We start from the raw sequence: 20906 nt of genomic DNA on the forward strand, positions 1-20906 counted from the left end.
AAGAAATCAGAAATTTTCCTTCTGGAAAATTTCTGGGAAATTCCAAAAGTCAAAAACTTCAAAACCTCAAAATGAAAAAATTTTCTAAATTTTTTGTTTTATGGTAGTATTTGAGTTTTTTCCAGTTTTTTCTCCCACCACAAGTTCAACTTGAATCAATATTGTTCACAAAGAAATACGAGTATTCCAGAGTAATTTGAAATTTTTGGAGAAATTTTCAAACTCTCTGGAGGCTCCAAAAAAGTCGAATTGAGATTGACACCAGACGATATCTCGCCCGAGTAACTGATTTGTTAGAATGTATCTACCTTCTTTGAAAATTTGATTTTTTATCACTTTTCTAGCAGTTTTCAAAATGACCCAAAACTAATTATATGGAAATTAAAGTTCAATTTTGGCTCAATGGCTCCTTCACAGCGATTCGAAATTTCTGGAGAAAATTTGAAAAACTGATGAAGGCTTCAGAATATCTTAAAACTACCTAGTAAAAGTTGATGTATAAGAATTAAATTGAAGGAATCACTCACATTGGTTCACTTTATTTCAAAAAATTACCATTTGATGAAAAAGTTCAAAAATTGCCTTAAAACAGCTGTTTTGAAATTTTTTAATTGTCAAAGTTTGTCTAAAATCCAAAATTGAACTTCAGCTCTTGAAATTTTGGATAGGGGAGGGGAGGGGTAACGAAAAAGGAATTCAACAATAAGGGCGATTGATTTAATCGCTTCAATACGAACCCTTTTCGTACTCTATTTATTTTCGAATAAAAACAATAACAAAAACTTTTGAATATTCAAGATAACAAACCTAGCAGCCGAATATTATCGAGATCGCGAACTTTAAATATAACAAAAACATAGCCAAATATAATTAATAACCGCGAATCCGCGACACTCCCGACGAAAAAAAAAAAAAACGAATTTTTAAATTTAAAATAATAAGTATAAACGAGAAAAATTACGATGTTTCCAAGGGATACAATTTGTTAATGGGACGGGTAAGTTTAGAATTTTTAGTTTCAACGATTGCTGATCTAACATTACTGTCTGAGCTAACATTAACATTAATTACTTTACCAACTTTCCACTCTCCTCTAGGACAAAATTTTTTATCACCTTCAATTAATACGATATCTCCTACTTTAGGAACTAAGTCTACTACATTTTTCTTTTGTTTTATACTAATATTACGTTCACGAAGACTAGTTAAATATTGAAATTTCCAAACGTTCCAAAATTGATTAATAATATCGTTAGATCTTTTCCATAAATTTACGATTACATCACGTTTAATATTTTTAACATTATCAATATCCGGAATAAAATCGAATTTGGTATTCATCAAATCATTAGGTGTTAATACATTACTATCATTTTCACCTATGTAAACAATAGGACGCGAATTAATAACAGAAGTTACTTCATACAACACGGTTCTCAATTGATTTTCTGTTATTATACAATTAAAAATTGTTTTCTTTAGCGACATTTTCACTATACCAATTAATCTTTCGTAAAAACCGCCATGCCACGGGGCATATTCAGGCAACAGTTTCCATTCTATCAAATTATTTTTACAAAAATCTATTACATCATTATCAGAAATTATTTGTTGCCAAAGATTTTCAAAAGCTGATTTGGTTATTTTAAATTGTGGCGCGTTGTCACTTATTACGAATTTTGGAATTGTGCGTAATGCTATAAAATTACGAAAAGCGAGTAGGAATTCTTGAGTGGTCATATTCTCTAAAAGTTCTAAGTGAATCGCACGCGTAATCATACAAACAAAAATACTAACAAATACTTTTTTCTGGACTGAGTTATCACTGACGTATAAAGGACCAAATGTGTCGATACCACAACAGGAAAACGGACTGCTTTGATTTACACGAAATTCAGGTAACGGAGGAATTGCAGGATATTTATATGGACCACCATCGTAGTATTTGCAGTTAGCACATTTTTTTAGAACGTAGTACACCGTCGATCTGCCTTTTGGAATCCAGAAATTTTTTCTCAATTCAGAGAGAGTATGCGAAACGCCAACATGATAGTTATCGATATGAATTTTTTCAATTAATAAGTGAGTGAAGTATTCTTTCTCAGGTAGAAGTATTGGAAACTTTGCATTATCGTCGAGACATGATTCAACCAGGCGTCCATGACAACGTATAATATTTTGAGAATCACGTTTTAAACCAAGCGGATTAGGTTGCGAAATATCAGGATAATTTTTGTTTTGGATATACATAATCCACTGGTTGAAAGCTTCTTCGGTTTTCTGAACAATATTATTCGGATTGACATTTTTCATGTAGCTTAACGTTGCATCAAGTAGATAGTTGAGGGTTTTAAATTGAGTACAATCGATTTTAAAAGGAGGCTGAATTACAGCTGTATTATTGGAGATAAGTACTGGTTCTGGTTCAGGTTCAGGTTCGGATTCAAATTGTAAATTCATTGCCTTTGGCCAAGCAACTTCCATCTCTTTCAACCATGTGGGGCCTTCCCACCAGAACGAATTCAAATCTTGCACTTCTGCACCGCGACTGGCTATATCAGCAGGATTTTCAGCAGATGGAACGTAGCGATAATTGAACGATTTATCAATTTTCTTCACAATTCTTTCTACAAATTTGGGCAAAACTTTTTTCGAACATAACCATGATAATACACATTTGGAATCGGACCATACATAAATATTTTTGATATTAACATCAGAAAATTCATTCTTAACGAAATTCACGATTTGACTACCGATATATATAGCTAACAATTCTAACTTTGGAATAGTTAAATTATTGCGAGGAGCGAGACGAGATTTAGCAAAAACGAGACGAGTTAAATTATTTTTCTAAACGTAAACAGTTGCAGCATAAGCTTTTTGAGACGCGTCAACGAAACAATGTAAATCAAAATCATTACAAGCATTAGTGCCACGAAATACGTACCGATCTATTTCTACATTCGAAATACATTTCAAGTTATCTAATAATTCTTTCCACGACTTTTGATCTTTCTCATCTAAAACATCATCCCAATCTAAGTTTTTGCCCCATAAATATCGAATAAATAATTTAGCTGGTAAAACAACAGGACACAAAAAACCTAACGGATCAAAAATCGAGGATACCTTTTTTACAACTTCACGTTTTGTAATAATAATAGTCGAATTAGTGAGTTTATGATTAATCACAAAAGTATCATTTTTAACATTCCATTTTAACCCTAAAATACTAATTTCAGATACATCTAAACGATCTTCTGGTTTTAAAACATTTTTAAGTTCATTACAATTCGTAACCCAATTACGTAAATTCATCGAAGCATCATTAAAACAAGATTTTGAAAAATTATAAAGATCAATAGCTTCATCTACCGAATCGACACTCAAGATAAGATTATCCACATAAAAACTTCTTAGTAATAGCGGAACGAACTTCGAATCATATTGATTTAAATGAAAAATTATTGTTAAAGTTAACAAAAACGGACTAGCAATAACACCGAACGGAATTTTAGTAAAGCGAAATATAATCAAATTATCGAAGTTTAGCGGTTTATTAAAATCTTTTATCCAAATAAATCTAACAAAATCGCGATCACGTAATTTCAAACCGATTTGCAAAAATGCTTTTTCAATATCAGAAGTTAATACAAAACATCTCAACATTAAGCGCAAAATCAAACCGCATAACGTTTCCAAAAGAACACGACCACGAAAAATACAATCGTTTAAGCTTTTATCAATTTTTCGAGATTTTGCAGAACTGTCATAAACAACTCGTAAACTGGTACTTTTACCTGGTGTCAGAACTTCGTGATGCGGAAGATAATGAACTAAATCTTCTTTATCGTTGATAGATTCGTTGACTCGTTCGATAATACCTTGAGACTCTTGGTATTTGATCACTTTGTCATATTCGTCGAATAATTCTTTGTTCTTTTCGAATTTTCTCATCTGAGATTTCAAACGACCGTAGGCGAGCCCTTTGTTTGATTTTAAATCAGGAGGGTACTCTTTCCAGGGCCAAGCTACTTCATAACGATTATCTATCAATTCTATATTATCATAAAAACTTTTTACCGCAAGTTCATCGCCAATATCCTCCACTGAGGTTGAATCATCTATCCCAATCGCATCTAATTTCCATAGGTTTTCTACCATTTCAATCTCGGAGAAGAAAACTGGAGTTTCGTGGTTTTTATCGATTCGACCAACAACCAGCCATCCAAATTTCGAATTGATTAACGAAGTTGAATCATCAATAATTACTTTTTCCATGACCATAAAATCGAACATGTAGTCATTTCCAATCAGGAGTTCAGGTACAAGATTTTTATCAACTTCAGCGAGCTTGAATTTCTTGAATCTGGAATCTAACTTAATATCGTGGTGATTTATTCGATTAATAATTTTAGGTATCGTATTTGCAGTGATTTTTATTTTTTCACCATCATTTGTAAAAATATCTAAACTAACGACCTTGGTTGAAATTTCTCGAGGAGCTTCGGAACAAATCGTAGAAATTCTAATCGTTTCATAATGAAGAGGCTTCAATTTTAATTTATCGGCCAACCTCGTAGTAATGTATGATCTTCTTGAACCGCTATCCAGAATTGAGGTAACTTTCTGAACACGACTTTCATTACCAACGTTGATTGTGGCTGCTAACAGGTTACCTTCTTGATCTTTCATTAGTAAAGATTCAGTTGGTTCAGGATTACTAACTTCTTTTGAAAATAATTTAATACATAAACTACGATGATGACTACGACGTTTCTTACAATGTACACATGGTTTGTTTACCGTACAGTCTTTAGCGAGATGACCAGGATTCAAACAAATGATGCAACGACCATTCAATTTCTTTCTTCGGTCTTCCAATGTCGTTATTTTGCTGCATTCATCGGAATAATGTGACGTTTCACCGCAATAGATACATTTTTTACTCGGTTTTCTATCACCAGTTATCAAGCTCTCTGTAGTACCTTTGAAAAAATCTTTTTTATTAGGATTATTATCGGATGACTCACTCCAATTCGTACCACAATATTGCTCTTGTTTCCATATCAATTCGCCAACTTTCTGCCTCAATTCGGATAAATCGTTACTTGCAACATCCAAATCGGCTTTCATAATTATATCAAATGGAAACTTCTTCATAATCATCGAGTACAGTATGGTGTTGTTTTGAATATTTTCACCTACACCTTCTAAAGCATGTAAATTCGATTCAATATTATCGTAAGTATTTCGCAAATTTTTAGTCCATTTGTTACTTTTTGGAATTTTCGTTAAATTATCGTATAATAAATCAATTAATTTCTTTTTATTACCAAACTTCTTTTTTACCATTTCGTATGCGATTGGATAGTTTGCAGCAGTGGTACCCATACCTTTCAACAATAATTCAGCTTCGCCTACCAGGTTATTTCTCAAGTACGTAAATTTATCAGTTGCTTCTAAATCAGTATTATGTACAGCTGAGTTGAACGAAGACCAAAACGATTCGAATTCAAGTAGATTACCACCATATTTCTTCAACTCCAACTTTGGTAACTTAATCGTAGCTTTTGAAGAAGAACAACAACTACCGCTACCACCAGATTCAGTTGTACACTGTCTTTTAAAACCTGGAACAGCACTGCTATTAGAGAATTTTTCGATACTGCTTTCTAATTTACCTTTAATGGCGATGTAGTCATCTTCGAATTTTTCTATGAAAGGGTCCAGATCCGGAACTTCGAAGTTGTCGAATTCGTCAAGTAAAGCAAGATAATTTTTATATATATCTTCGACCATTGTCAATTTCACTTTAACTTCGTTAAAATCTGCCGTCGCCAGCTTCTCACTTACGTATGACATACTTCTAGTCAGTGAAGAACGAAGTCTGGACTTTCGGGTGGATAACGCTTTTAGCTTTTCGGCATTTTCGCTGGTTTCCGGCATTTTTGGAATTTACCAACGAATTCGGAGGACGAAACGAACGATTATTTAGGATCAGCCTGCTACCATAACGAAAAAGGAATTCAACAATAAGGGCGATTGATTTAATCGCTTCAATACGAACCCTTTTCGTACTCTATTTATTTTCGAATAAAAACAATAACAAAAACTTTTGAATCTTCAAGATAACAAACCTAGCAGCCGAATATTATCGAGATCGCGAACTTTAAATATAACAAAAACATAGCCAAATATAATTAATAACCGCGAATCCGCGACATAACGAAAAAGGAATTCAACAATAAGGGCGATTGATTTAATCGCTTCAATACGAACCCTTTTCGTACTCTATTTATTTTCGAATAAAAACAATAACAAAAACTTTTGAATCTTCAAGATAACAAACCTAGCAGCCGAATATTATCGAGATCGCGAACTTTAAATATAACAAAAACATAGCCAAATATAATTAATAACCGCGAATCCGCGACAAGGGGGTTAGGTCATTCTCTTTCAATTTTTGTCGGCTTCGTTTGAATCAGAAAGGGCCCACTTCCAACGTTCCCTTGCTGGAAAAAAATTGTGGCAAATCCATCAATTTAATTTATTTTAGTTTACTTTTAGCTTACTTTTTGTTCACTTTTAATTTGACTTTAGCTAAGAATATTCGATTTTATTCGATTTTTTCATTTGAAACTTTCTCTAGAAAGAAGACTTTACTCCAATTTTTTATTTAAAAATCCAGTTTTCTTCAAATTTATTATTTGAATTTTTCATTCTGCTCCTCTCACCCATCATTGTGAATCGATTGCCTGCAATCTGAAAACATTGAATTTTTTTCTATGTAATTTTCGAATAGGAAAAAAATACCCTGATATCTTAATCAACTCCAACTGGTTTAGATTTGGACTCTGATTTTCATAAGATCGACCTTTCAAATTATTCTTCTTTCACCTGGAACGTGGCAAGTCAACGTAGGTGCCAAGAATTTATTTATTGCACCATTCTGTGAAATAAGTTGTCTAATCATTTCACTTCAGGCACCATCGTTATCAAAATATCCTACCTATCATTTTTTTAAACGTAAACTGCTGATGAATTACGATGCTCGAGTAATATCTCATGTGGAAAGTAACTCCATATGGAACATTACCTGTACTTACGTATTCCTTCAAAGATAAAATTCACAAGTACATACTTCGGTATTCATTTTTTTCGCCACAATTTCTAATGAAGTCGACATTAATAATTTATGTAAATTGATTTCCAATTAAAACAGGAATAGCGCTTTTTTAAAACAGAAATACGATACACGAGTATCCACTTTATCTGCGTGTTGCACATATTGATGAAATTAGATTCCATCGAGTTTCAAGTCTTCGAAATTCAAATTGATTAAAAACAAGATCAGCGAACCAATGATAATTCCCCTCTCCCTCTTCTCCACACTCTTCAGAAATAAATACTTACGAGATCCGTACTAAAAATTCTGGCATTAATTCAATTACCTATCTACCTACTTATGAGAATTATTTTATTTAGCGTGGGGCAATTTCAATTTCTTTAATGTTCTCCTTCGTTATCATCACGTGTTGCACTTTGGACTTTTCTGCATTCGGTATCAATTCCGTGTATTTTCTACTAATTACTCCCAAGATATTCGAACCTGAAAAAGGTGATTAAAAAAATTCACAATATTCACGTTTAGGTACTCTTACTAATCCCCTAGAGAGAAAAAAGGTGGGGGAATTGGAGTATGCCGCATCCTTTAGACTATTTCATTGACTAGTATAAAGTTGTATTCGTAAAACTTGTTTATCGGGTTAAAAATATTATCACAAATCGATCCAACTTGTAGGTAGTAGGTACCTAGTTGCATAGCATTTTTAAACAACCAGTTCGGTCTGTGCGCGCACGTTTGTTTTCATGAATTCGACTTTACCGGTACTTCGTTATATTATTAGTCGATGTGAACATACAAAGACGTAAGTTACCTATTTCAATATTATTTGGCTTGAGAGAACCGGTTCAATATCATCGTTACACGTCGCAAATTATTTTCTAAAAAAAATAGCAAACGTGGACGCGACGATGTACGAGTAGATACATAAGTAAGTGAAACTGACCAGACGTATTTAGGTATAAATTTCACGTGCCCTACGTACCTATTTTGGACACCACTGTTTTGGAAAATATTTTAAATTATACGGCGACTTTGTAGAGAAAATAAGCCGCCGACTTAAAATTCCAAATGAAGGCAAATGGTGCTTATTTCAGCTAATTAAGTTACTTGTTTCGAAAAGTCTACCGATTTGTGGAACGTCGTCGTATCCTTATGAAAACATTAATTTTAACGAAATTTCACAGCGCGACGTTGGCTGTATGTTTAAATTTCTCCTCGACTATTTCGTCTTTTCCTACCTACCTAGACCTATCTAACTGGGGGTTTTGGGATGCAAAGGTATAGGTACCTATACCTAATTTTAAGTACATAGACTATATTGTGTAGTATAGTAGCTTGATACGTTCAAAGGTGGAAATTTATCTAACGGATACCTACTTTTGAAATGCAGTATGCTGTCTCAATATAACGATTGATGTAATTTTATTATACTGGTTATCTCGTTTTTACCGATAATTATCGTATAATTATTGGTATTTGTACCTTACCTACATTACGTCGAATCACGTAGGTAGATGGTGTATTCATTCATCTTTATTAGATAATATAGTTTGAATCTTAATTGAGTGTTAAGTATCGATATTTGATAACGTTTAATTGCTAGTAACAAAGTATCTAATTTACTTTTCCAACTGCTTCATATCCAATAGATACCTAGCTAATTTTAAGTACGTACTGATTTCTGGAAAATTTACGTCAAATTCAGTTTAAAATAGTTTATTTGTGACTCATATGCGACATCGTAGCTGCCAAATGAATAATAAGTAGTACATGAATAACTAAAATTACGTAGATACTTGCAGGTATAGGGTACAAATTTCAGCATTCTTCAGAGAAGCTGGCATATTGCTCCAGGGTATAAAAAGCCTTATAGTTATCGGCTGATAACAAATCTTTTATGTAGAGAATAAACATTGAAGATCCAAGTATGGAACTTTGGGCCACTCCTATGTCTATTGTTTTCTCTTCAAAAAAGGTGCAAGTCTCGCCATTTTGGATTTTGATTATTTGTATCCTGTTTTCAAAGGAGTATTTCAGCCAGCTGTGGATTGGACCCCCTCGAGGTGCTATAATTTCCATTCAGAAAGAGACGTAAGAAAAGAGCAAATAATTTTTCAAGTTCAACGAAGTCGAATTTATTTCTAATTGACCACGAACAGAAAATAAAAATATTCGTAGGAAGTAGGTATATGTACCAGGGTGGGTCATTTTTCAACTTTTTCCAAATTTTGACGAACCCCAGCAGAAATCATGGCTCATGGTCAAATGACCCTCAATAAGACTTGAGAAAAAATTCAAAATTTTTGGTCAGTGTTTAAATCCCTCTGATCGAGCTAAAAGTTTTAAAAATTCAAAAAATTTCGTAAAAGTTGAATTAAAAAAAAAAAAAATTCCAGCCTTAGGTGGTCTTATCAGTGCTTACGATCACGTACAACATCTTGAGGAGACGAAAAAAAACTATTTTGAGAACTTCTGCGTTTGGTAAAATGAATTTCGAACTTTTCTAATGACCTTAAAAGACCATCTGGACTGAAAAAATGGTTTCAAAAAATTAAAACAATTGAAAATTTCACAAATTTTGAAAACTTTGAGCTCAAGCCTGAGGGCAAACGATTGTCTGAAATTTTTTCTGCGTCTTATTGAGGTCATTTAGCCTTTATTTTTTGCTATGGTTAATCAAACTAGAAAAGTTGAAAAACGACACACCTTAGTAGGTACCTAATACCTATCTACGTAAATAATCAGAAAATTAATTATTCTAAATTTGGGTCAAGCATTTTTGAATTTTAAAAAAATCAAAATTCGTTTTTTTTTCAATTTTTGTTAAAATTTTTTCAAGATTTTTATACTGTTGGTTATTTTATTTGTTTACATCCTCTTTTTGATGTTTTTTTTGCAGGGAGGGAGGGTGACTTTAAAACATAATGTAACTAAGTAATTCATACCATTTTTCTTTTCAATTTTTTAAAACGATTTATCAATCTTTCAAATTTCTGATCAATTTTTGAAATTTCTGATCAATATTTAAAATTTCTGATCAATTTTTCAAATTTCTGATCAATTGTTCAAATTTCTGATCAATTGTTCAAATTTCTGATCAATTTTTTAAATTTCTGATCAATTTTTTCAAATTTTTGATCAATTTTTTCAAATTTTTGATCAATTTTTCAAATTTCTGATCAATTTTTCAAACTTTTGATCAATTTTTCAAATTTTTGATCAATTTTTCAAATTTTTGATCAATTTTTCAAATTTCTGATCAATTTTTCAAATTTCTGATCAATTTTTCAAATTTTTGATCAATTTTTCAAATTTTTGATCTATTTTTTAAATTTTTGATCAATTTGGTTACTTTTTCAGAAAATTATTTGAAATTTTTTTTCTGTCGTTATTTTAGTTTTTTCCACTTTTTTTTTACATTTTTTTCACAATTAAAAAATATTTTGATTTATTGAATTCCAAGTTGATATCTTTCCGCCCTTTTGATTTTTTTGTGTATGTGAGGGGGGGGGGGTTGGCAACGTTCAATTCAACTTAGTAATGTACCTATAAATCATTTTTAATTTTTTCCTCTTTTTAAAAACAATTTAAATTGAGATTTTTTCCAAAATTTTTCAAGTTTTTAAAAATTTTTCTCCCAACACAAGTATAGGTACATACGTTTATAGTTTTTTTAGATTTTTTTTTTCTAATTTTTAAAAAAGTTAGGTACCAATTTCTTGGTTGTTTTTTTTTACAGATTATTATTATAATTTTTACAAAATCTTTTTTGTCTGATCTTTTCATTTCTCTTTCTTCCAAATGAGGAAGGGAGGGTGGGGAGAGGAGAAGAGAGAAGGGAAAAGGATCATCGATGTTTTCATTGAAATACTGCCAGTTCATTAAATTGTCGTTCACTTTCAATTTTTTTAAAACTGGTTTCAATTAATTTTTTTTTGAATTGTCAAATTTAGGTGTTTTAAAAAATTTTATTTGAAGTTTTTCAAGTTTTTAATAGATATGTTTTTTGCTTTTTTAATTTTTTTGTTTCACTTGTTTACTTTGTTTCCCCATTTTTTCAGGTTTTGGTTTATTTTTTCATGCAAGAATTACTTACTTAAGTAGTCAATTTCGTTGACATTTTTTTTTAATTTCTCAAAATTTTTTCATCAATGTTTTCTTGGCATTTTTTGAAGTTTTCTGAATTGTTCCTACTTATTTTTTTTACATTTTTTTGTCGGTTTATGTTTTAAACGTTTTTTGAAGATTTGAATTTGTATTTGAATTTTATAAAAATTTTGTAAAGTTACCTAGGTATATGATTTTTTTCAATTTTTTTTACTTCATATTTTCATTTCTTCCCATTTTTATTATTTTTTTAAATGCTGAGAAAATTGTTTTTGTGTTTTAATATTTTAGCAATTTTTTAAAATAATGACCTACCTATCCCTACCCATTATAAAACATTCTTGCATCATTTTTATCAAAATTGACATCTTCTCTGGGACGTCATTTAGAGTTTCAGACAATTTTTCAATTTTTTGACCTATCAACAAAGTACTTATTAGGACGCTGCGCATAATTTTTTAATTTTCCAAATGTTTCACTCGTTAATCATGCTTGTTGATATATCTCAATTTATCTGGATTTTTTGGTTCCATTTTAAAATCTCACCTAGGTACTCGTAGCTATGATAAAAATGACCAATTCATGAATTTTTCTGAGATTTTTTGCTCTGTTTGTTTTGTATTTTATTTATTCTGGAAATTTCTCCAATTTCTTGAATCTTGAGAATATTAAAATTGAATTGAAAAAAAAGTACCTACGAACTACATACGTAGCTTTATTCTCTTTTTTTGAAGATTTTTCAGAAATTTGATATTTTGGCTGAATTTACATTCAGTGGAGAGAAAAGTACCATTGGCTTAATACTTTATCCTTTCCCTCTCTTTCCTTTGCAGCAAAGGTCTAAAACTGTGACTTCTCCGATATTTCCTTCGAAATATGGTCAGGAGAGAGTAAGAGGGGGATGATAAAAATGATATTTTTGTGCATTGTAAAATGAAAAAATAAATTTTCTTTCGTCTCCTGATTTACTTACTCACCCCTTGCCCCTCTCCAAAATGTCAAAAATGTCAGGTTGTTTTTCTCATAAACAAAATCTGAATAAAGTGTCTCATTTCATTTATTTAGAAATTATACTATACAACCCAGGACCAGAAATTCTTTCAACACTACTAAAAACGACACTTTATTTTACAGATGATCGGCTGCTGGAAAATCCTTCTGCCATGCTGGCTTATGGCAGCATGTTGCCAGTCAGCCAACATCCTGGGTATCGCCACCTACGACGGCAACAGCCACTGGTTAGTAATGCAGGCAGTTTTCAACGCACTGGCCAATGCCGGACACCAGGTCACCGTGATAACTCCCAACTCCAAAAGCACCGCTAACGTCAGCTTGATCGATATCTCGAAATCTCTGCCACCGCGAAGGAATGCTTTTACTTTTGACTTCATTCGGCCAGAATACGAGCGTCCGTATTTAACGTTGAACGTACTGCCTTCGCTGAGCTTGGGTCAATGCGATAAAGCTCACCGTTTACCGGAAGTTCGCCGCTTACTAAACGGTAGGTAGGTAGACAGGGATAAAAATGAATAATCTGTTGCAGAGTGCGAGACTAAAAAATTTGCACGATGCTCGACGTACCTACGTAATTACCTAAGCCTCGATTACGAATGCTAAAAAGCTCCACCAGAGCACCAAAATATAGTACTCGTGAATTAAAATAAAAACCATTTACCCCGAGTCTGTGGGTCTCCCTATCTAGATTATACCTACTTGTTACTTAAACTAATCTTGGCCATATCGTGTGTACGTAATTTGCAGGCGAGCGTAAATTCGACGTCGTTATCTCAGAAGTATTCGGAACTGACTGCGACGCTGTGTTCGCCTATTTACTCAAGGTACCTCTAATATCAGTAGTTACCAGCGCCATGTTACCTTGGGCCAGTTACAGAGTCGGTAATCCGGAAAACCCATCATATGTTCCCAATATCCTCTTACCTTACGCCGGACCAATGTCTTTCGACCAAAGATTAATCAACACCTTTTACAACATTTACACCTATTTCGTCGACATCTACAGTAACTACCGGGTCACTTCGATGAATCGTAAACATTTCGGAAACGAGGTGCCATCCGCTCAGAAGATATTTCGAAACACGTCGCTGGTATTCGTCAACAGTCATTTTACCGTCGACCAGCCCAGACCGTTCGTGCCGAATGTCATAGAAGTCGGAGGTATTCACTTGCCTCCGGTTAAACCCCTCCCTAAGGTAATATATCACTTTGCTCGTTAATGTACCTACCTACCTGACTGTTATTTTTCTAAAAAAAAAAAATTGGAGGTTAGAAACTCGATCGAATGACTGGGGTGATTAAATTCAAATTACGTAATAATGTCTGCGCGACTTGGACTGAAATTGGTTTTAAATTGACTCGGAAATCAGTCGAGAAAATTTCAGCTGAATTTTTGAATAAATACAAAGATAACTTGATGTAGGAGAAGAGCACGAAGGTAAAAAGATGTAATATTTTTCTATTGATGGTGGGGGGGGGGGGAGTTCCAAGAGTAGGATTTTTGATAGTTTTCAAAGTTCGTGAGGCAAATGACGACCTCAGTTTCTCTTGGGATCGAAATTATTCTTCGTTCACTGTTTCTCCACACTACCTAGCTTTATAGAGCTGGAAAAATCAAAGCGACGACATAATGTTTAAAAATAAAGGAAATGAGGAGCAATTTTCAAATTTTTGGCTCCCTTGACCCCCCCCCCCCCCTCTCTCGTTTTATACTGGAAGTTTCTATATTCCTCAGCTGTATCATTTTTTAAAGGAAGGAATAATCTCCCCCACCTCACAAATACTTTTGTGAGTTAGAAAGCTTATTGTTAGGTTAAAATAAAGTAAGTAATGCGATGATAAAATATGCAAAAATTACCGAAATAACTATTGATTTTTAAAATTTTGGAAACCGTAATCCCTCCTTCTCTGCCTGTTTTACTCACGCCCCTAGTACTTCAAATGTATCTAATTGAAGCACTTATTTATTATAATTTTTTGGTTGCTATAGTTTCTTGAATTTTGTAATTTTTTTTACGATTTTTAAAAATATTGAATCATCATCCTTCCATGGGCCCCTAATGAATTCAAGATCACACAAATTTCAAAATTCAGTGTCAAAAAAAAGTCGACGAAACTAGAATTTGTAAATGAATGCATGTTTTTCATTTCATGCCTCAATTGAGAGGGAGGGCGGGAGGGAGGGAGGGACGGATATTTCATGAAGGGGAGAGTAAAAAAAACAAGCATTGTTACAATATTAAAATAGGTAGGTGGATACCACAAAAATGTGCTTAAAGTTTGGAGAATCAGAAAAAATTGGAATTCAGATATCTAACAAACAAAATATTAGGTAACCTAAAATTAATTTTAAATTTAAAATCGAGAAAAATGATCATTAACTTCCCCTTGAAAGAACCTGGCTTTATTTTTTACAAATTTTCTTTTCTATTTTCTACAATTTTTTTTCATTCAAAACAAGATGAGAACAATAGTTATCTATTTTTTACTCCCACCTATGATGAGTTTACTGGTAGCACAGATCTCACAGATTGAAAAAAATGATAATTTGAAAGTTGGAAATTGCTCGTTGTCGTTTTTCTGGGGTAGAAAATAATTTCGCTAAAATAACATCTGATTTAAAACTGGTGGGTTTCAAATTTCAGAGGAAGAGGGGAGGGTTAAATTGGGTAAATTACTTATGCTGGTTCATTTATTGGATTGCAATTTGAGTTTAGATCAGATTAGATTTGTTCAGACTTGATTTTATCCCATATGGAAGATCTGATTGGATCAGATCAGATCAGATCAGAGCAGATTTGATTTTACCTCTCATCAGATCGAGGTTTAGATCGGATTAGATTTACTTACTCAGACTTGATCAGATCCAATATGGAAGATCTGATCAGCGTGATCAGATCTGGAAATTTCCCTGATGCAATTATATCTCACCAGATCTAATCAGATTGGCGTTTTTTTCCCCCATTAAATCCCCTATCGAAGATCTGATTACACTTAATCCTTAATCAGATCAGGAAATCTCGCAAATATAATTCACATCTTACCAGATCTGAGTTTTAATCGAATTAGATCCTGTCCAGACCTGATCAGAGTTAGGCATTCCATGAACCTAATTTGTCCTTATCAGATGTAATGAAATATGGTCAGATCAGAGTTTTGTTCGGAGCAGATCTGTTCAGACCTGATCACATCCACCTAATCAGATCAGAGCTATTGATCAAATTGTATCCGTTTACATCTTGATCAGACTCCATATGAGAGACCTGAGATCAGATCTCACCTTGATCAGACCCGGAAATATTCCTGATGCAATTAAATCTGACCAGATTTTAGCATTGATCGGATAGATATGTTCAGACTTGATCAGACCCCATATGGCAGACCTGATTAGACCTGATCAGATCAGATCTCACCTTGATCAGACCGGGCAATTTTCCTGATGTAATTAGATCTGATCAGATTTTAGTATCGATCGGATGGATATGTTCAGACTTGATCAGACCTCATGGCTCATATGAGAGACCTGATTAGATTTGATCAGATCAGATCTCACCCACATCAGACCCTGAAATTTTCCTGATGCATTTAGATCTGATCAGATTTTTAGTATTGATCGGATGGATAGGTTCAGACTTGATCAGACCCATATGGGAGACCTGATTAGAACTTATCAGATCAGATCTCACCCTGATCAGACCTGGAAATTTTCTTGATGCAATTAGATCTGACCAAATTTTAGTATTGATCAGAGATTTGTTCAGACTTGATCAGACCTCATATGGCAGACCTAATTGGATCTGATCAGATCAGATCTCACCCTGATCAGACCCGGAAATTTTCCTGATGCAATCAGATCTGACCAAATTTTAGTATTGATCGGATACATTTTGTTCAGACTGGATCATACCCCATATGGGAGACCTGATTAGGCCAGATCAGATCCGATCTCACCCTGATCAGACCCGGAAATTTTCCTGATGCAATCAGATCTGACCAAATTTTAGTATTGATCGGATACATTTTGTTCAGACTGGGTCATACCCCTCATATAGGAGACCTGATTAGACCGGATCAGATCAGATCAGATCAGATCAGATCTCTCCCTGATAGACCCGGAAATTTTCCTGATGCAATTAAATCTGATCATATTTGAGTATTGATCGGATAGATATCAGTATCAGTATTTATTTACGTATCAGTACACAAAGTACTGTTACAAGATTTCGATCAGATCTGAGTTTTGATCAAAATAGATCTGTTCAACGTTGATCAGGAAGATCTGATTGATTAGATTCGGTCTAATCACACCTGATCATATGTGAAAATTTCCCAGATCCAATTATATATCACCAGATCTCTTTTCAGGTCGAAGTCTTGGTCAGATTAGATCTGTTAAACTGGATCATCACATCCCATATGGAAGACCTGATTGGATCAGATCAGATTTGATCAACCCTCTCATCAGATCACAGTTTTGATCGAATTATACTCGTATCTGTTCAGACTTGGTCAGATCCCTTATAGAAGTTAGATCCGAAATTATCCATCATCCAATTAGGTCTAGATGTGACCAGATCTAATCATTTTGGAATTTTAATCACATTAAATCAGTTCAGACCGGATCAAATTCAATATGAGAAGCTTGATTGGATCTGAGCAAGTCTGATTAGTTCGGTTTGGTTCCTATCAGATTTAAACATTCTATGGGGTTGATCCGACCAAATTTGATTTGTGATCTATTCTGATCAGGGCAGATCATGAGATCGGAGATTTCCTCGAATCGGATCTTTTCAGAACTGATCAGATCTGAACATTCCATGGATCCTATTTAATATGGTCAGATCAAAGTCTTGATCCGATTAAATTTTTTCAGACCTTATGAGATTCGAAAATTTTTTGGATCCAACTGCATCGATCTGATCAGATCTAATCAGATCGGAGTTTTGATCGAATTAGATCTGCTCAGAACTTATCATATCCTCCAATAATTTTCCCCTGATTATACTTAAGTTGAAAAAATCGTATTATTAAACGGCTATTTTTAATTTTTTAAATTTTCAATAAGGTTAATTTGTTAAAAATTTAGAAATAAACATTAGCGCTGCTTCTAAATAAATATTTTGGTTGCAGGGTTATTTTATATAGGATAGGATATGCTCTTTCAATTTATCTTGGTTTCATTCAAATTGGGAGGGTGCCAGTGCGAAAGATGTCTTCGTACATATTAGTACCAAAAAATATTTTAATGAGGATATCGCTCGATCAAAAATGATTTATTCCTTCAAATACCTATGTCTGATGTCTCTAAAGTTACGTGTCACATTTTTCCAAATTTTCAAGATCGTCGACAAAAAAATCAACGACTTTATAGAATTAATCATTTCTGGATGTTTTCATTTCCACCCCCTCCTTCCCTAACACCGTCTTTCAGTAATCATGAAAAAAAAACATCCAAAACTTGTTGTTCACATTATTTATAAAATTGAGTGAAAAGTTTCGAAGAAGTAAATCCACTCCTCGCGGAATTTCTATCCCTTTAATTAGGTAAACTATGTTTGTCTTAAATTTCCAGTTTGGTACATTTTGCATTCTCCCTCCTTCTCCACTTCGACTATGAAATAGGTAAAAACTGAATCGAACTAGTGACGAATATACATAAACACACGATTAAATTCTTGTTGAGAAAAAATTTATCACAACATGTGGCAAAATTACGCCTGCGTTTAACCTTGAAAATCTACGTCACGCATCATATTGCAATAAATCGTAGAGAAAAAATTGAATAAATTATTATACTCGTAGTTTTATCTACACATACTTATCTGGTCACCTATTTTCTATAAGATGATGATGAACTTTATCGCAAATTACCTATTAGAAAAATTTATGCGAAAATTTTAGTGCCAAGAACTTTGCTCAAGTAGGTAAATATTGGGATAGGTAAAGTTATTTCATGGCATATTCGTATCTAGAAGCATCGTACTGATCATTTTTCGTTATGTTGTGCAATTTGATTATCTACTTGGTCTGCTATTTTTTTCTCACTTTCACCAACGATGAAGCTCGCCAAATGATTCTATTTAAATATTTGAGCAAATCTGCTGGAAGAGTTTCAAAAAGAGAATAAATTGAAAATTTACATTTCATTAAAATTTTTTCAAATTTTCCACATTAAAAGCAAAATTTAACACTTTTTTCAAAAACAAAAAAAAAGTTTTAAAAAATAGAATAAGTATGAATAAATAATTATTTTATCAATTTGTTGAGTATATTTTTTCAATCTGTTGTATTTTACAGGATTGGGCCACATTCATGGACAATTCCAGCAAAGGGGTGATTTTCTTCTCTTTGGGCAGCATAATACAAGCATCTTCTTTACCAAACGAGACAATCACAGCTTTCAAAGAAGCTTTCGCCGAATTAGACTTGAACGTTTTGTGGAAATTTGAAGACGAATCGTTAGATGTCCCTTCAAACGTAATTATCAGAAAATGGTTCCCACAAAGGGATCTTTTAGGTTTGTTTTTCCATTTGTAATAACTCGACGAATATTTTTCAATAATTTACGCTTATTATTTTCTTTTTTATAATTAGCTCATCCAAATATGAAATTAGCCATCATGCACGGTGGCCTAATGGGTGTTTATGAAGCAGTCGACGTCGGATTACCAGTCATCGGTCTACCTATATTTTTCGACCAACGACACAACGTTGCAAATTTGGTAGCCAAAGGAAGCGCCATACAACTAGATTTACACAGAGTCACCAAAGAAAACTTCTTAGAAAATATCAAAAAAATTATTCACGATAAGAGGTAAGTTAATCAACTCATTGGCATCCGTATTCACGTAGATAATTAAATGTAGGTCCAAATGAACTGAATGAAACACGCCAATAAAGCGAGATAGAGGCGTGAAAATGTTCATTAAATAGGTATCTCGCACATTTCGGATTACAACAATCAAAACGTATTTACTTCGATTTAATGAAATGTTAATGAAATACGTTTAAATTCAGTTTTATCGCAATCCCTTGTACGTTTTCGTTACGGTTTATCATATTTTGTATATTTGCTCAGCGTTGATAGGAAATTATATTCGTTAATTTTACGATAATTGGCGAATTTTAAAGCGATTTTAAATACATCGTATTTCGTCGAATATGGAGGTTGAAGGTGTAGGTACGAATATATGAAGCGCTGACTACATAAATTCCGCCAATTATTCGAATACAAGTAGAAACTTCCGTTATAATCGCGTAGGTACAATGTTGAAATAGGTATTCGATCAATGTATTTCAATTATTCGATGTACCTATACCTGCTACGAAATGAATTGAAACTGAAATACATATAAGTTAAAATAACATAATTTTTCTATGCTATTTGTTTAAGCTAAAGGCAACTATGTTTCCGCATACCTCGCTTAAAAGTTTTTCCTCCAGCACGAGCCTACCTACCTGCCTTACCTGTTGTGCCTACGTTTAAAGAGCACTTCAAACTTGGAGAAAAGTATCGCTTTTGAAATTCTTCGCGGTAGAATTCTAAAAGTACGGAATTTTCCCTCCATTAAAAAAATATAGATTTTTGTTTTTCGAACGTAAAATATTCGTGTCGATTTATGATTTTTCTTTTTTCATTTCTAAAATATTATACCTACATGGAATGGAAAATAAGTTTTTTTGAGGGGGGGGGGGGGTAAGAAAATTAATATCTTATTCAAGAAAGAGTTGGGAGTTTTTGTAGAAATTTTTGAATGAATGTCCTTATATAACTCATTATGTAACTACCTACTCGTATTAAGGAGGGGTCGTCACCAAGTACGTAAATATTTTAACATTATACCGAAGTATCGGCTAGCAGTTTAAATTTATTTTCCTGATGTGACGAATTCTTGACAATTTCCGAAAAATGATCTATAGGTACCTATTTGTGAAAGTGCAATGAAGAAATTTATCAAAGCTAAACTCAGATTAACAGAAAATATATTCGTGACCATTTTGATCGATTTTTAGTGATACGACAGCTTTCTTCTTCTAATTCAATCAAATTTTGATTTATTTTCATATTAAACATGTTTGAAAAACTGAATTTTTGAAAATTCGACAAAATTTCACATAGAATTACATGGATCCTTCAAGAATGAAGGTAGGCTAATCCCAAAAATTGCAATTTTCATCTAAAAAAATGTTCTACAAGTTGCCTAGGTCAAATTTTTCATTTTGGCAAATTTTCATTTTTTGGTTTCGCTCATTTTCTAGACTTCAGACGCCCGTAGTTTCTTCCCATGAATAGATAGAGGGGCTTGTAGGTAGCGCGCTGTGTTCGCCTCGACGAGAGCTACAAAATGGTACTACTCCCGTATAAATCCCCCATGTCACCCATTGGCAGGATACTAATATGCCACATGTTTGACGATAATGGGGCACAACGCTCTGAGACATCACACAGCGTATAAGTGGTTGCGGATCTTGATTCTCCTTACATTCTGTAGGCTTCAAGCTAGTGATTGTTCTGTCCACTTTGCATTTTGATATGCCAAAACTTTCAAACCATCTTGATGATCCCATTATTAAGTACATGTATATGGGTCAAAATTGTACAGAATTTTGTCCTCTTTCCAATGAAACTAATTTTTTTGAAATCCGCAAAAGT

The 20906-nt window shown here is 33.2% G+C and overlaps 3 protein-coding genes across 5 annotated transcripts in view; 1 reads left to right on the forward strand and 2 right to left on the reverse strand.

The window, feature by feature from the left end:
* Window positions 1-20906, forward strand: part of LOC135847148 (UDP-glucosyltransferase 2-like) — a 53277-nt gene that overhangs the window by 21595 nt on the left and 10776 nt on the right. The window contains exons 1-5 of one of the 3 annotated variants that reach the window (XM_065366583.1): window positions 7719-8060; window positions 12374-12740; window positions 13001-13449; window positions 18551-18770; window positions 18848-19067. In XM_065366583.1, the coding sequence (XP_065222655.1) occupies window positions 12374-12740; window positions 13001-13449; window positions 18551-18770; window positions 18848-19067 (1256 nt within the window). In that variant the 5' untranslated portion in view covers window positions 7719-8060. Of the gene's footprint in view, window positions 1-7718; window positions 8061-12373; window positions 12741-13000; window positions 13450-18550; window positions 18771-18847; window positions 19068-20906 lie in introns of those variants that run through there. The other 2 variants (XM_065366582.1, XM_065366584.1) reach the window with 2 other exon arrangements.
* LOC135848391 (uncharacterized) lies at window positions 958-4584 on the reverse strand. Its single transcript, XM_065368292.1, has 3 exons — window positions 4486-4584; window positions 3804-4379; window positions 958-2627 (listed from the first exon to the last, which is right to left on the reverse strand). Exons 2-3 carry the CDS (start codon window positions 4300-4302, stop codon window positions 958-960), a joined length of 2169 nt encoding a protein of 722 aa, XP_065224364.1. The 5' UTR covers window positions 4303-4379; window positions 4486-4584.
* On the reverse strand, window positions 4478-6435 carry LOC135848392 (uncharacterized). The gene is made up of 3 exons (XM_065368293.1): window positions 5049-6435; window positions 4580-4991; window positions 4478-4508 (listed from the first exon to the last, which is right to left on the reverse strand). The coding sequence occupies exons 1-3, from the start codon at window positions 5950-5952 to the stop codon at window positions 4478-4480; spliced, it is 1347 nt and encodes a 448-aa protein (XP_065224365.1). The 5' UTR covers window positions 5953-6435.

Source organism: Planococcus citri, chromosome 5 (genome assembly GCF_950023065.1).
Source record: "Planococcus citri chromosome 5, ihPlaCitr1.1, whole genome shotgun sequence".
Classification (NCBI taxonomy): Eukaryota; Metazoa; Arthropoda; class Insecta; order Hemiptera; family Pseudococcidae; genus Planococcus; species Planococcus citri.